This window comes from Capra hircus, chromosome 12 (assembly GCF_001704415.2).
Source record: "Capra hircus breed San Clemente chromosome 12, ASM170441v1, whole genome shotgun sequence".
In the NCBI taxonomy this organism is placed as follows: Eukaryota; Metazoa; Chordata; class Mammalia; order Artiodactyla; family Bovidae; genus Capra; species Capra hircus.
Genome location: NC_030819.1, coordinates 13,945,850 through 13,963,894, shown reverse-complemented (window position 1 = coordinate 13,963,894; position 18,045 = coordinate 13,945,850). Strand labels below are relative to the sequence as shown.

General features: G+C 42.6%; 1 protein-coding gene across 1 annotated transcript in view; it reads right to left on the bottom strand.

The window, feature by feature from the left end:
• LOC108637252 (multidrug resistance-associated protein 4-like) overlaps positions 1-18,045 on the bottom strand; it is a gene marked incomplete at its 5' end in the record, with an annotated part of 74,948 nt that overhangs the window by 37,066 nt on the left and 19,837 nt on the right. Inside the window, 5 exon segments of the mRNA XM_018056294.1 lie at positions 5,987-6,081; positions 6,754-6,791; positions 7,588-7,728; positions 9,047-9,244; positions 13,072-13,168. Of these exon segments, the coding sequence (XP_017911783.1) occupies positions 5,987-6,081; positions 6,754-6,791; positions 7,588-7,728; positions 9,047-9,244; positions 13,072-13,168 (569 nt within the window).

Here is an 18,045-nt window from a genome sequence, read left to right as displayed (position 1 = left end):
AATTCAGAAGTTAGTTAGCTAATGGATTCAAATTTCTTAGCAAGTGATCAGCAAAATAAACACCAAATTTCAACGAGTGCATTTTTACATAACTCACTCTTTGTAAAATCTTTATACAAGAATTTCCTGTGAGACTATTTAAGTCTTTATTTATTTAAAAAATTTATTGGGGTAGAGATGCTTTACAATGTTGTGTTAGTTTCTGCTGTACAATGAAGTAAATCAGCTATATGTATACATACATCCCCTCCCTCGTAGACCTCCCTTCCCTGTATGCCTCCCCTCTAGGTCATCACAGAGCACTGAATTGAGCTCCCTGTGCTACACAGCAGCTTCCCACTGGCTATCTGTCTCACACACGGTGGTGTACATACGGCAATCCTAATCTCCCAATTCATCTTTCCCTCCTCCCCACCCCACCCTCTGTGTCCACACATGTATTCTCTACATCTATGACTCTATTTCTGGCCCTGCAAATAGGTTCTTCTGTGCCATTTTTTTTTAGATTCCATATATATGCATTAATACCAGCATATTTTTGGCTTATATCAAAAGAGCAATTATTTTACTTTTACTTTACTCTGTATGACAGACTCTAAGTCCATCCACATCTCTACAGATGACCCAACTTTGTTCCTTTCTATGGATAAATAATATTTTGGTATATATATGTACCATAAATGAGATGAAAAGACAGCCCTTAGAATGGGAGAAAATAAGGGTGAACTAAGCAACTGACCAGGGATTAATCGCCGCAATATACAAATAGCTCATGCAGCTCAATATCCAAAAAACAAACAACCCAATCAAAAAATGGGCAGGAGACCTAAAGAGACATTTCTCCAAAGAAGACACCCAGATGGCCAGGAGGCACATAAAAAGATGCTCAACATCACAATTAGAGAAATGCAGATCAAAACTACAATAAGGTATTATCTCAAACCAGTCAGGATGGCCCTCATCAAAAAATATAAAAACAATAAATGTGAGAGAGGGTGTGGAGAAGAGGGAACCCTCCTGCATTGTTGGTGAGAAGGTAAATTGATACAGACACTATGGAGTATTGTTCTTGTTCAGTCACTCAGTTGTGTCTGACTCTTTGTGACTCCGTGAATAGCAGCACGTTAGGCTTCCCTATCCTTTACTATCTCCCAGAGTTTATTCAAACTCATGTCCATTGAATCAGTGATGCCATCCAACCATCTCATCCTCTGTCGTCCCCTTCTCCTCCCACCTTCAATCTTGCCCAGTGTCAGGATCTTTTCCAGTGAGTCAGCCATTCGCATCAGGTGGCAAAAGTACTGGAGCTTCAGCTTCAGCATCTCTCCTTCCAGTGAATATTTAGCATTTCCTTTGGGGTTGACCGGTTTGGTCTCCTTGCAGTCCAAAGGACTCTCAAGAGTCTTATTCAGGACAACACTTCAAAAGCATCCATTTTTCTGTGCTCAGCTTTCTTTATGGTCCAACTCCCACATCTGTACATGACTACTGGGAAAACCATAGCTTTGACCATACAGACCTTTGTCAGCAAAGTAATGTCTCTGCATTTTAATGTGCTGTCTAGGTTTTTCATATCTTTTCTTTCAAGGAGCAAGCATCTTTTAATTTCTTGGCTGCAGTCACCATCAGCAGTGATTTTGGAGCCCAAGAAAATAAAGGCTATCACTATTTCCATTGTTTCCTCATCTAATTGCCGTGAAGTGATGGGACTGGATACCTTGATGTTCGTTTTTTGAATACTGACTTTTAAGCCAGTTTTATCACTCTCCTCTTTCATGTTCATCAAGGGGCTTCTTAGTTCCTCTTTGCTTTCTGCCATAAGGGTGGTATCATTTGCATACCTGAGGTGTTATTTTTCTGGGCAAACATGATTCCAGCTTGTGAGCCATCCAGACTGGCATTTCACATATTAAATAAACAAGATGACAATATACAGCCTTGATGTATCCCTTTCCTTATTTGGAACCAACCCATTGTTCTATGTCTGGTTCTAAGTGTTATTTCTTGATCTGCATACAGGTTTTTCAGGAGGCAGGTAAGGTAGTCTGCTTTTCCAGTATGGAGGTTCCTTAAAAAAATAAAAATAGAACTACTATATGACCCAGCAAGGCAAAAGGATAGGTCACTGAGAGATGAACTCCACAGGTCAGTAGGTGCCCAACATGCTACTGAAGATCAGTGGAGAAATAACTCCAGAAGGAATGAAGAGACAGAGCCAAAGAAAAAACAACGCCCGGTTGTGGATGTGACTGGTGATGGAAGAAAGGTCCAATGCTGTAAGAGCAATTTTGCATAGGAACCTGGAATGTTAGGTCCATGAATTAAGGCAAATTGGAAGTGGGCAAACAGGAGAGGGAAAGAGTGAATGTCGACATTTTAGGAATCAGAAAACTATAATGGACTGGAATAGGTGAATTTAACTCGAATGACCATCATATCAACTACTGTGGGCAAGAATTCCTTAGAAGAAATGGAGTAGCCATCATGGTCAACAAAAGAGTCCAAAATGCAGTGCTTGGATGTAAGCTCAACAACAACAGAAAGATCTCTGTTCATTTCCAAGGCAAACAACTCTATATCATGGTAATACAGGTCTATGCCTCAACCAGTAATGTTGAAGAAGCTGAAGTTGAATGGTTCTATGAAGACCTACAAGACCTTTTAGAAATAATACCCAAAAAAGATGTCCTTTTCATTATAGGGGACTGGAATGCAAAAGTAGGAAGTCAAGAAACACCTGGAGTAACAGGCAAATTTGGCCTTGGAGTACAGAATAAAGCAGGGCAAAGGCTAACAGAGTTTTGCCAAGCAAATGCACTGGTCATAGCAAACACCCTCTTCCAACAACACAAGAGAAGACTCTACACATGGACATCACCAGATGGTCAACACCAAATTCAGATTGATTATATTCTTTGCAGCCAAAGATGGACAAGCTGTATACAGTCAGCAAAAGCAAGGCTGGGAGCTTACTGTGGTTTTGATCATGAACTTCTTATTGCCAAATTCAGACTTAAATTGAAGTAAGTAGAAAAAAAGCACTAGACCATTCATGTATGACCTAAATCAAATCCCTTACAATTATACAGTGGAAGTGGGAAATAGATTTAAGGGACTAGATCTGATAGACACAGTGCCTGATGAACTATGGATGGAGGTTCGTGACATTGTACAGGAGACAGGGAACAAGACCATCTCCATGGAAAAGAAATGCAAAAAAGCAAAATGGCTGTCTGAAGAGGCCTTACAAATAGCTGTGCAAAGAAGAGAAACAAAAACACAAAGGAGAAAAGGAAAGATGCACGCATCTGAATGCAGAGTTCCAAAGAATAGCAAGGAGAGATAAAAACCCTTCCTCAGTGATCAGTCAAAGAAATAGAGGAAAACAACAGAATGGGAAAGACTAGAGATCTCTTCAAGAAAGTTAGAGATATGAAGGGAGCATTTCAGGCAAAGATGGGCTCAATAAAGGACAGAAATGGTCTGGACCTAACAGAAGCAGAAGATATTAAGAAGAGGTGGCAAGAATACACAGAAGAACTGTACAAAAAAGATCTTCATGACCCAGATAATCACGATGGTGTGATCACTCATGTAGAGGCAAGCATCCTGGAATGTGAAGTCAAGTGGGCCTTAGAAAGCATCACTACAAACATAGCTAGTGGGGGTTATGGAATTCCAGTTGAGCTGTTTCAAATCCTGAAAGATGACGCTGTGAAAGCACTGCACTCAATATGCCAGCAAATTTGGAAAACTAAGCAGTGGCCACAGGACTAGAAAAGGTCAGTTTTCATTCCAATCCCAAAGAAAGCAATATCAAACACAATTGCACTCATCTCCCACGCTAGTAAAGTAATGCTCAAAATTCTCAAAGCCAGGCTTCAATAATACGTGAACTGTGAACTTCCAGATGTTCAAGCTGGTTTTAGAAAAGGCAGAGGAACCAGAGATCAAATTGACAACATACACTGGATCATCAAAAAAGCATGACCGTTCCATAAAAACATCTATTTCTGCTTTATTGACTATGCCAAAGCCTTTGACCGTGTGGATCAAAACGAACTGGAAAATTTGGAAAGAGATGGGAATACCAAACTACATGACTTGGCATGCCTCTTGAGAAATCTGTATGCAGGTCAGGAAGCAACTGTTAGAACTGGACATGAAACAACAGTGGTTCCAATAGGAAAAGGAGTACGTCAAGGCTGTATATTGTCACCCTGCTTATTTAACTTATATGCAGAGTACATCATGAGAAATGCTGGGTTGGAGGAAGCACAAACTGGAATCAAGATTGCTGGGAGAACATATAAAAAACCTCAGATATGCATATGACCCAACCCTTATGGCAGAAAGTGAAGAAGAAATAAAGAGCCTCTTGATAAAAATGAAAGAGGAGAGTGAAAAATTTGGTTTAAAGCTCAACATTCAGAAAACGAAGATCATGGCATCCAGACCCATCACTTCATGGCAAATAGATGGAGAAACAGTGGAAACAGTGGCTGACTTTATTTTGAGGGGCTCCAAAATGACTGCAGATGGTGACTGCAGCCATGAAATTAAAAGACACTTACTCCTTGGAAGGAACATTATGACCAACCTAGACAGCATGTTAAAAAGCAGAGACATTACTTTGTCAACAAATGTCCGTCTAGTTAAGGCTATGGTTTTTCCATTAGTCATGTGTGGATGTGGCAGTTGGACTGTGAAGAAAGCTGAGTGCCGAAGAATTGATGCTTTTGAACTGTGTTGTTGGAGAAGACTCTTGAGAGTCCCTTGGACTGCAAGGAGATCCAACCAGTCCATCCTAAAGGAGATCACTCCTGAGTGTTCATTGGGAAAAATGATGTTGAAGCTGAAACTCCAGTACTTTGTCCATCTTATGCAAAGTACTGACTCACTTAAAAAGACCCTGATGCTGGGAAAGATTGAAGGCGGGAGAAGGGGATGCCAATAGGAGATGAGATGGTTGGATGGCATCACGGACTCAATGGACATGATTTTGGGTAAACTCCTAGAGTTGGTGATGGACAGGGAGGGCTGGGGTGCTGCAGTCCATGGGGTTGCAAAGAGTCAGACATGACTGAGCGACTGAACTGAACTGATGACCCAGAAATCCTATTATGCGGGTACCCTAAGAAAACCATAATTCAAAAAGACACATGAACCCAATGTTCATAGCCGCACTATTTACAATAACCAGGATATGGAAGCAATCTAAATGTCCATCAATAGATGAATGGATAAAGAATATACTTAAAAATTTAGGTGAACATATGCATTAAATAGTATTTAATGCTATATATATTCTAAACATTCTTGTGAATAGAGACATTCCTGTTAATATTAGTCTGGAAAGCCAAATGTTAAAATAATCACACAGTTTAGAAGGAGGTAATTTGTAATCTCAAGGTAAGAAAGAGAGGGAATCTAATCCCAGACACTGCATTCTCCCTGCTTAGCTTCTCAAGTAATTAGTGAAGCCCAGGAGATGACCAGTGTGGTGAAAGGAAGTATGCATACCTGGGAGGCAATAATGCTTTTATTTAGGGCCCATGCTGCCAGAGATTTTCATCTAAGAGCAATAAAAGCCAAGCTTTATTTGGACAGAATTTGAACAACCTGAACCACAGGGTGAGGGTCCATTTCTAATCCCCTTGCCCATCCATATAACAATATCAGATTTAGCTAAAACAACCTATTATAATAAACAATTGCCACGTATTTCCAATGGCTGACTTGCGGAATGTGCAATCCTGGTTTAACTAGCAACATCCAGTACAGAGTAAATTAAGAGCCTTCATTCAACCACTTTTCTTCTAGTAGATCTTTAAAATAATTATTCTAATCAATTCTCAGAGTAAATGCAACTTAAACAGTTAATCTGTTAAGACATTACTGAATTACTCTGGAAGCCCTCGTTGCTCACAGACTCATTGTAAGTACCTTAAACTCTGATATAGTAAAGCAGATGAGTCAACTTTACCTGAATAAACTCTTAAGTACCAGTTCAGGATGAGTATCATATCTACATCTTCTTTTACTAATGCCCCAGAATACAGGTCACCTTGTACATTCGCCCTATGGAACAGGGAAGAAAAAATATTACACTATACATAAACATAGAATTTACACAAATGTAAAAAAAAAAATGTACCTCAATTTGAGAAACATGTTTCATGCTGGAAAGTGTTTCCCAGCTCACAAGACCCTCTGTGTGTCTCCCTTTTAAAAATCTGAATGATGATTTTCAGTTCTCAAAACTGTCTGTGAAGAGAGACTTAGAAAATGAACTTATGGTTGCTGGAGGGGAAGGGATAGTTAGGGAGTTAGTGATGGCCATGCACACACTATATTTAAAATAGATAACCAACAAGAATTTATTGCATAGCACATGGAACTCTCTCAATGTTATGTGGCAGCCTGGATAGGAGGGGGACTTGGGGTAGAATGGATACATGCATACGTATGGCTGAGTACCTTCGCTATTCACCTGAAACTATCACAACATTGTTAACTGGCTATACTCCAAAACAAAACAAAAAGTTCAAAAACAAAAAAAGAAAACAAATTGTCTGTGAAGAAGCTGCTAAAGAGAGGAACATGGGGAGAGACCACGAGGTGATCACCCGCCACCCGCAGGAAGTTTACTTTTTCTTCAAGGAAATTACCGGATGGTCGTAAGTGGAGGTTAAACAAGCCCCACCCCAGCCCAATTTCTCAGCACCTTGGGTCAGACCAGGAATCACTCACCAGAATGCAAGCCACCAGTCCTGCAGGACGTAGGCAACCTGGAAAAGGAAACAGCAGTCACTCACACACTGACATCACTGAGCCTCACACCCCGCTCACTGAGCATGGGGGGTAGAAAGGCTCCAGAACACAGAGACGGTCCTTCCAGCTCAGGTCTGCACCAAGCCCCACATCCCAGATGACCACAGGTCAGGGGAGGGCACAATACATTTTAATATTTTAAAAAGAGATCTCCTTTTTCCCAGAAGACACTGCTCCCCACATGTAATGTCAGTCAGTTCAGTCACTCAGTCATGTCTGACTGTTTTCGACCCCATGAACCGCAGCACGCAAGGCCTCCTTATCCATCACCAACTCCTGGAGTTTACCCAAACTCATGTCCATTGAGTCGGTAATGCCATCTAATTATCTCATCCCCTGTTGTCCCCTTCTCCTCCTGCCCTCAATCTTTCTCAACATCAGGGTCTTTTCAAATGAGTCAGCTCTTCATTAATGTATTTCAATACAAATCCAAGTAGGCTGAAAGATGGAGTAATAACTTTTGTGGCAGCCTTGTTCAGTCAGACAAAGGCCTGGAGAGCAATACCTGAGGATTCCAAGGGGAGGAAGAAATTCTGCCTCAAGTCAGCAGGGTCAGCTCCTGCCTGAATTTCTAGCCTGCAGACCTGCCTTCCTGATTTCAGATTCACCCAGCTAGAATGCACAACCTCAGCCAGTTTTTCAAAATAAATCTCTTAATATACGTATCTAAAAATAATTTAAAAATAAATACAGTATAAATAGGATGTAACTATCAATCTGAGTGCACAAACCAAAATAAACGCCCTTACGTACCTGAGCTGTGATGTTTACTAGAATAAGGAAGGTGATGACAGGCCAGGCAGCACCGGCTGTGAAGTAATTCTTATAGGTCTTAAAACCAACTTTTCCTTCCAAATAGTCCTCTAGAGGTAGTGTAACCTGTATATTCTCAGTCTGGAAGGGAAAAATGGCAGTGAGAGATGAAATTTTAAATGATGAACTCCACATTTCAAGAGTTCAACAATGGCTTCACTGCAAAACTGTGGGAAACAGACATATCTCACACACTGGTAAGAGAACAAGATGGTCCATCTCCTATGGAGAAGGGTGTGGGAATATCTGGCCAAAACACATAGGTGTTTACCCAGCTATCCCACTACTAGGAATCTATTAGAAATAAGGAAACATCATTTGCACAAGGTTATGCACTGCTGGGTCACTTTGCTTAGAGTCAGTCATGACTGTCAGCACGAGTACAGCCTACCTGATTCAAGGACAAATGCAGAATCTTGTTCTAAAATAATACGTAAAATGATATGGGATTAATGTATCTCTCTAGATGACTTGTATCACTCAATGATGGAAAGTGTAACTGCAGTTGGGGCTCAAAATACTAGACAAATGCAGTAAACTGAGTTCACACAGTGGGTTAGAGTCATGAGAATCTGGATAGCAGGGGGACTTTTGACCTGAGTCTATTTGGTTCTTAAATTTCAGAGAGTGATTCCTGAGTTTAGAAACTGAATAACTAATCTGAATGCTTATCAGAATTATCTAGGCTCCTTGGTTTGGATATTGAGAAATATCTGTGTATGTTTTTAAGGGAGATCTAGTGCATTTCTGCATTTCTGTCTGGAGGACTTAAAATGCATTGTACAGTCACAGGAGGCTAGGATGTCCACAGCGCTATGCTGGCCACTGGGATTCAAGGTGGATAAGATGTGGTTCTTGGTCTTGACTGGTAAGAAAGGTGAAGATGGAAAATAACTCTAAAGTATCTACCATGTGTCAGGTCCTTTGCACATGTTACCTCTGACAATAGGGCAAAATACTACCATCAGTCACCTGCAGTGCCAGACATTCCAACATATGGGAAAGGAAGCTGATTTAATGTGATCACAGCAGGCCTCACCTAAGGGTGTCTTCACATTAATCCTCTAGATGCATAAGGGAACCCGGGGGCCTCCAGAGCAATAGGATGTAACTATGGTAAACTGAAGAGTTGTTATTTCGGTGTGAGCCACAAGCACCCAGAAATTCACAGCAATGCACCCATTCCTGGTCCCCATAAGATTCTCTAACCTACACCCAAAGGGGAACTCCAAGCAGGCTTGCTCCTTTCATGTTCTTCTATCCATTCCATGGAATAAGACTTTGGGAACCTTAGGATCTACTTTGGGACAAATAAAGATGTCATGAGCAGAGCAGACTGAAGGTCCATGAGGCCACCAAGAGCAGACAGATTCAGGCATCCTGCAGGATAGGAACTCACATCTTGGTCTTCTGGAGCCGCATCTTTTAAGGAGGGTCTGGGAGACGGTAGAGACTGAACCAAAGACTCGGAGGTCAGAGTAGGAGTTCCTGGAACTGGAGATGATTCGGGCTGCTTATTTCCCTTGTCAAAAAGGGAAAAAATATCTATCCCAGATTTCAGGAACTCAGAGTAAGTCCTCCTTTCCACCGTTTTGTCCTAAAATTTAAAAAAAAAATTGAGAGGAATTAATTTACGTTTGATAATATTGTTAGCTGCTCAGTTGTGTCTGACTTGTTTCAACTCCATGGACTGTAGCCTGCTAGGCTCCACTGTCCATGGGATTCTCCAGGCAATAATACTGGAGTGGGTTGCCATTCCCTTCTCCAGGGATTTTCCTGCCCCAGGGATTGAAGCCGGGTCTTCCACATTGCAGGCAGATTCTTTGCCATCTGAGCCACCAGGGAAGCCCTTGATAATATTAAACCAACTAAAATACTAATCAAGAAAAGTTATCTGGTCTTAAATTATGATTTTTGAAGAAAATAAAAGATTCCTGGCTCTAGAATTCTTTTTGAGAAATCTAGCCAACTCAAACAGAACTCAGCATTCTGTTCTCTGCCAAACCCTGTGTTAAGTATTGGGGTATTTGAAAGAAATATTTGCTTGTGGGTTAAAAATGGAGGCCATTCACATAACTACCATGGGCATTTATGGAAGCAAGAAGTACAGAAGTTGCTAGGAGGATCAACACAGTCTCTAGAGATAAGAGAACTCAGAGAAACCTCACGTGACAAGCAAAATTAAAAGAGAAAAAAAAAAAAAAACAAACCACTGGGCAGAGTATTCCAGAAAAGAAAACTACTGACACAGAGGTGGGCATGAGCACATCTGCATGGGTAAGTCGCTCATCAAATTTCACTGACCACCATCACTGTCACAGTATCATGTGCCCGGCTGGGACAGGACATGTAGGAACCAGCCTTGAACAGAGAACCCATAAGCTGTATGTTCATGGTCTTTACAACTGTCTGGAGAACTTAGAGTGCATTAGAGAGACAGAAGGATCAAGGAAGTTCCCAAATGAAAATTCAATATTCCATCTGTTAAAATAATTAAACAAAGAGGCCATGAGGCTGGGGTGGCTCTAATGCCTTGACAGTCTGTGCCTGCAAACCAAAACCTAAGCCACAATCAGTGCACACAGATCCAAGAGAAAACTTCACACCAAACGACCACAAGCAACCAACCAGGCTTCCCCAATCAGGCAGCTGCTTAAACTACAGCTAATCTAATCATGTTCTTTGAACACGTGTGACACATCTTTGCAGTTTCCCTCCCTTACAAAGTCAAAATAATGTGCAGATGTTTCACTACTTCTGACCCTGAAACAAGATGCAGGTGATCATTCAGTGGCAAACAAAACATTAGGGAAAAAAATCTCAGGATGCAGAACTCATCAAATGAGAGCAGCTCTGGAAAAGGCAGGTCAGGTGGAAGAAGATGGCCCAGGACCCTAGCTAGGACCCCTCTCACCCTATGTCCTGAGGTGAGCCACTGGGAGAAACCCAGTGAAGCATCTGGGTACCATCTGATACTGCAGAACTAGAAAATTATGCAGGATACATTGTGTCTTGTTCCACTTGGGAGGCAAAATTTACACACCTCTAATGAAATCACCACTCATTACTTCATATCTGTAATACACACAATGAAATGACTAGAAGTACAAAGACAGAAATTTCACTCAGCAGCCAAGCGTTGACAATCCCAAGGGGACAACGGGGCAGCCATCTCCCCTCTCCTATGAGAGAAGGACCCGACAGTGAGGATGGACTCCAACTCATCCAGGAGTGCTCACCGGTGTACAAATAGTTGTTTTGTTAGTACTAAAATTGGGGGCAGTTCCCTCAAAGGAAGCAATAGGGGACTCTAAAACAACTAGGGACTGGTGAACAGATTATTCACCTGCCCACTAATCCTGTGCTCATAACACTGTCAACACTGGGATTTACACACTAGAAGTGCCCCCTCTGTACATGAAATCAACTGCTCTCAAGCTTGAAAAACCTTAGCTCCTCTCCCCATTCCTAGAGGAGTGGAGAGGAGTCACGTTCCTAGAGGAGACACATGGAACTGCTTCCAGAGAGACAGAGGTTCTGTATTTTAATAATCTTTCTTGGAGCAGAGATTCATTTCATAAGTCAAGGATCTGACCAAGGGCCTGTGGAACAGTCAGGGGTTAAAGAAAAAGATGCTGAGACCCAGATGTAAATAAGCCAAAAAGTGAAGCATCAAACTACCACCAAGTTTGAAAACTTCTCACTAATCTCCACCCCATCTCCCAACCATGCTAGGAGCTGTGAGTTGGATGGTGCTCCCTCCTCAAAAAGATAAGTTCAAACGTGACACCTGTGAACATGACCTTATTTGGAAACAGGGTCTTTGCAGATATAATCAAGTTAAGATGAGGTCACACTGGTGCAGGGTGACCCTAAATTCAATATAACTGATGTTCTTATGAGAAGGGACTCAGACACGGGGACAATGGCCAAGTGGCATCAGAGGCAGAAACCACAGTGCTGCAGTTGGAAGCCAAGGGATACCAAGGAAGGCCGGCAAAAACCAGAAGCTGGAAGAAAGGATTCTTCTCTGGAGCCTTCAGGGAGAGCACGGCCTTACCAGCACCTGGATTTGGGGCCCATAGTCTCTAGAGCAGGGAGATGATAAACTTCCGCTGTTTTAAGTCACCCAGTTTGCAGTACTTGGTTACAGCAGCTCTAGAAGCTGATACTTTAGCCTGAGCCCACACTTCTGTCCTCTCAGGTTTACTAAGACCTGGAATTGCTTCTTCTGTCACCCCTCAAGGGACCATCAAAGAAATCTCTCAAATTTGATATCAGACCACATCTCTCTTCTGCTCTGGGCCATCCAAGACTTCCATGCCACTTCCAGTCCCCTGGCCATTGCTCCGAGACCAGCTTCTCCACATCCCCTGCTCACTCTCCTCAGACATGCTGGGCTTCCTGTAGTTCCTCCAACCTGCCAGGTCAGCTCCTTCCTTAGGACCCCCTGCCTCAGACTCCCTCCCCCAGGTGACTGTGTGGCCCCCACCTTCATGTCACTCAGACCCTGGGTGGCACCAGCTCCTCAAGGAGACAGCCGGGAAGTCACCCTCTTCGTCACATCCTCCCCATAACAGGAGCCCCATGAAGGCAGGGCCTTGTCCTCCTGCTGCACACACAAGAGACCTGGGCAGTGAGACCAGCAATTGGAGACACCAGCAGAGAGGGCATGTCTGATCCAGGTGCTCGGATACCCAACCTCACTTCCGGTGTTAATGGAATATGCTCTTTAGGCAACCTAGGTATGACAATCCCTTGGATACAACAGATCTTAGAATCTCTAATTTGTAAGTAATACACTTTGACTTCAGTCATGGAAGACAAAAATAAAAAGTTCTAAATAAAATTGCATCATTATCCTTAACAAGCTTCACTAGAGCAGTAGATGATTCAATAATCCTGTGGTTGCACTCTTATACACTGTAGGGTTTGCATGGCTTAGAGGGTAATAGTGACATTTCTATAGAGCTTTAGGTTCATCCTCCAAGGTGTGAACACCAGCTCTGAGAAGAAGGGGGTGAAAAACTGAGGGAGAAGAGGGTGCTTACCATGAAGCCAAGGAAAATGACCAGAAAGGAGGTCCGTCCTTCAACACACCTGCTGCTGCTCTTAAGGCGCTTCAGTCGTGTCTGACTCTGTGCGACCCCATAGACGGCAGCCCACCAGGCTCCACTGTCCCTGGGATTCTCGAGGCAAGAACACTGGAGTGGGTTGCCATTTCCTTCTCCAATGCATGAAAGTGAAAAGTGAAAGTGAAGTCGCTCAGTTGTGTCCGACTCTTTGCGACCCCATGGACTGCAGCCCACCAGGCTCCTCCGTCCATCGGATTTTCCAGGCAAGAGTTACTGGAGTGGGTTGCTGTTGCCTTCTCCCAACACATCTGAGGGCTAGTAATTCCACAGACTTCTAGAAATTACTTACATCTTTTAATATCAGAATCTGACTTGCATCTTTTAGGTATTGCAACTGATGAGTGACTAAGATTGTGATCTTCTCCTTCAAGGCCTGACGAACACACCTACAAATGTAAAAGGTACAGAAAGCAAAAGCACATTAATGAAGTGCCTCAAACAGAAAACATATTTTGAAAACAGTGAGACAAAGACCACATAGCATCCAAAGATCTTTAGTTTAAATGCCAAATCAATAATAAAAATTAAATAAACATAAGTCAATTAATCCAACTAGGTTCTTAAATTTATCAGCAGCAAATTTGAATCTACTGCTACAAAAAATTCTTAAAATCAGTCCAGTGAAGGAGACACCAACAGATAAGTCTTTTCCTCTGAAACTCAGCTTAACAATTATTTACATGTTTCACAAAGGAAAACAACTGAATAATACTGAGATTTCAAAACTTGAATAAACTAAAACAGTATTTTTTCACTATTTGGAAATGGGAGAAGAGGGATTCATGTCATTTAAAAATGTGTACATTCTTAGCTTTCTAGGTGATTATTTATAATTAATGATGTAAATATTCACACAAAAAAATTTTAATAGATTCTTGGTAATCTTTGCCAGAGTGCATTTGCTAGATGCTTGTTCCCAAAGAATGTTAGATGTAAAATAAATGTCAGCATGACCTCCATCACTCTCTACAACATTCCCAGTTCCATCCAGGAAGCAACTCTCTTTCATTAGGACTGGACACCTTCCAAACATGAAAGTAAAAGAACAGAACCCAAATGGCCCACATCACAGTGGAAGTCATCCAGTGGCTCAGAGGACCCATCAGGTCTCTTAGTCAAGACACCCTCAGTATTCAACCTTAAATTTTTTCCACAGTAAAAAAAAAAAAAAACTACTCCTACATTTCAAATGTAGACCACTAGGGACTCAGCTGTAGTCTCATTCCATAGGGCTCACAACCCCTCCAGGGAAGCAAATGGGTGAGTCTGGGGCCCCGGTGACCACAGGCAGGCTCCAGGCAGGCAATCTGGATGCCCCAGCCCCTCGCAGAGCAAATCTCAGGAACCTGGGCCACAGCTCAGCCTGTGAGTGAGTCAGATGGAGAGTCTGGAGCCAACAGATTACATCTCAGTCCCTCTCACAAAACTGACGTCAGATGAGCAACCCAACCTCAGTTTCTTCATCTCAAAACAAGGTCAATGAAAACTCATCCACACATTCTGACAAATCAAACCACCAATCCACTCAGTAAAGGTCAGGCCCCTTCTCCACTCCTCCGTAACCACAAGCAGTCATGTGCTTTGGACTCAGGATAGAAAAGTCCTAAGGGGACACTCTGGACACTGGGTCTGTGATCAGAAGCAAGACCCCAAGGATGTAGAAACATACACCATTGCTTTGTTAAGTCCAAAAGGATTCATTCTCACCTTTTGACATCCATCAGCTCAGTGTTTATACCTGTTTCTTGATTAACACCTTTTCAACTTAGAACTAAAGTTTTTAAACAGATTTTTTTCTCCTTATTCATAATTGCCTGCCAATAGCCCCCCAAGGTGGATGTTAATCAAATCTGATGGGGTGTTACGTCCAAGATGAATCAACCCAAAAGTTTTAAGATGTTTTCTTCCTAACATTCCATCACAGATAAGGTAATACAAATAATTACAATGAAGTGATCAGTTGATGGCTTGGAACTTTTTCTAAATAATGCTTTCATCAAGTCACTAGAAAAATACACTCTTTTCCAAGTTTTTAAAAATTTCCAAGTCATGCCATAGAAATGATTGAGTCAGCAACCAGTTGTATAACAGTTATTCCTATATAAAGGCTGTGTTAATTCTATGATCCACATATAATCCTATATAAGGGCTGTATTAAGAGGGGACACATCCTGTGGTGGAGGTGATACAAATAAGACAGAGAGAGAGTCCCCACCTTCATTCATTCAATCAGCAGAGGTTTATTGAAGGACCAGGCAATGTCCTAAGTGCTGAGGACCCACCCACACGTCAAGATAAAAGATAATACTCTGCACCCTGTAGAGGACACTGAACAAATATAAAAATGTGCTATTGGGCTGTGACCTGTGCTCTGAAGGAAAAACAAGGGGAGTTGCTGTCTTAGATGTGGAGACATGGAAGCCCTGTGACTATCCAGGGAAACCTCCAGGAAGAAGGCACAGCAGGTGCAGGGTCCCTAGGACAGAAGATGCTGGGGTGAGGCGCCTTCCTGCATTCATAGTTTATGGGTGGCAGGGGGACTCATAAATGGTCAAGTGCACCCACTGAGGGCTGTGGGAAGACAGAGGGCATGGGCGCCCCCTGGAGGAGAAGGAGGGAATGGTAGGGCCGCCTTCCGCCTTCCTTCTGTGTCCTGGACGCTGCTCCCTGGCTCTGGACAGAGGGACCAGTGTGTACAGACAGATGGGGTGAGAAAGGACCCCACAGAGCCAGCACAGCTGGATACCGAGTGGGTGTGGGGATGAACTGGAAAGGCTGATGGGGGCAGAAGAAGCCTGTTTGAGGACCTGGAGCTACTTCCTGAGTGGTGGGGGAGGAGGGTGTGGGTGGTGTCCATGAAGGGCTGGAGCAGGTGGGTGAGCTGTGTAGGCAGCAGCATGGCAGTCTGATCAGGACAGACCCCAAGAGCTGATGATGCAGGAAGCAGGGGTCTGGTGATGTGGGGCTGAACCAGGATGAGACCCATGGCTGGACACAGGTGAGGCTGCATCAGTTCACCTCCTGTAGCTAATAGAATCCACTGTGTTCACAGCATAAAGCTGTAAAAGTCATGAATCTTAATGACCTTTGATATAAATTCATGGCTGAAGGAAACTTAACAGAAAGTAGAAGTGTAACTCATTCACTTTTAATACAAAACCTCCCCATGACCAAGTTTCCACACAATCGCCATATCTCACAGCATATTGTTCCATCTGATTCTCTAACTTAAGAACATTCTCCAGTTGCTGCTGAGTGGTTTCCTAAATTGCTTTCACGCTCTCTGCTTTAAATTTCCCTAGAGAATGTGTGGTTCTGATTACAAATGACAGTCTTAAGCTTGCTTCTATCAAGTATATATCCAAAGTGGTACACCCAAAATATTTGAGAGGATTTTATAAATATCTCCGGTGTTAGGAAAAAGAACTCAGGAGAACCTCTGTGATCAGCACACTCTACTTGGCACCAAAATGCCTCGCTCTCCTCTCCCTGTGACAGGGATGCTATGACCAGTAGATCTGTTCCTGCATTGATGAAGAACATGTGCAGATGCTCACAAGATGGGGTAACCACATTTGTGAGTTCAGGGTGGGGTGCTGGGAACAAGGAGGCTGAGATACACATGACACCAGGAGGGTGGGGGTGAGGAATCCCTGTCACAGCACTAGTGCCTGTCACTGAACTCATGACAAGACACAAGACACTTCTCTAAGGGAAAATTCATCAAGTCATGAACAGAAGAGGCTGGGAAAGGGGGGTCAGATCAGAGCTGGAGGCCATGCCATATGTCATTCACCCTGTTTTCTCCCGTTCTCAAAGATTCAGTGCTATTATGCAGGTTTGTGGGTATGTGTGTTACAATATAACTAACATGAAATTTACCATTTTAATCATATAGCCATATAGTGGCATTAAGTACATTCACATTGTTGTGCAGCCATCACTACCATCCATCTCCACAACTCTTTCATCACCCCAACACTAAGCACATCTTACATTTGGGCAATTTCCACCAAAGTCTATCCACAGTTAGTGGATGTGGAATCCCAGCTCCTTGTGTCCAGAGCTCAGAGCTCCTCACATACCTACTGACTCTGCTGAAGTCGTTTTACTTTGCCATTCTAGGCCTGCTCTACACCAATCATGTCCTCCTCAAATTCACATGTCACGTTAGTTATTAGCACCTTAGACTTTGGTGACAGGGACCATAAAGAAGTAATCATTACCCTTAAATACACTGCACGTAATCTGATCTGACTGGTGTGCTTGGATGAAGAGGAGACTAAGACATAAGGACAGAAACACAGGCATGCAAATCAGTGAAGTTAGAACACAGCCTCCCACCGTGCACAAAATAAACTAAAAGTGGCTTAAAGACTTTATCATAAGATGTGACACCATAAAACTCCTAGAACAGATTAAAGGCAAAATATTCTCTGACATAAATTATACCAATGTTTTCTTAGGTCAATTTTCTAAGGCAATAGAAATGTAAACAAAAACATACAATAGGCAGCTGCCCTGGTGGCTCAGTGGTAAAGGATCCACCTGCCAGTGCAGGAGACACAGGATCCATTCCTGGTCCCAGAAGATCCCACATGCGCAGAGCAATGAAACCCATGCGCCACAAATACTGAGCCTGAGCTCTGGAGCCCAGGAGCTGGAACCACTGAGCCCACACATCCTAGACCCCATGCTCTGCAACAAGAGAAGCCATCTCAATGAGAAGTCCACACACCACAACTAGAGAATAGTCCCTGCTTGTCATAACTAGAGAAAAACCATCACAGCAACAAAGACCAGGTACGGCCACAAGGAATTATTTTTTTAATTAAAAAAATAAACAAATGGGACCTAATCAAATTTACAAGATTTTGCACAGCAAAGGAAACCATAAACACAATGAAAAGACAACCTATAGACTGGGAAAAAATATTTGCAAACGATGTGACCAACAAGGGCTTAATTTCCAAAATATACGGACAGCTCATACAACTGAACAACAACAAAATCTGATCGAAAAATGGGCAGAAGAACTAAATAGACACTTTTGCAAAGGACACATACAGATGGCCAATAGGCATATGAAAAGGAGCTCAACGTTGTGAATTATCAGAGAAATGCAAATCAAAACTACAATGAGGCATCACCTCACACCAGTTAGAATGGTCAACACTAAAATAACAATGGCTGAGAGGGTGTGGAGAAAAGGGAGCCCCCTACACTACTGCTGGGAATGGAAGTTGCTGCAGGCACTGTAGAA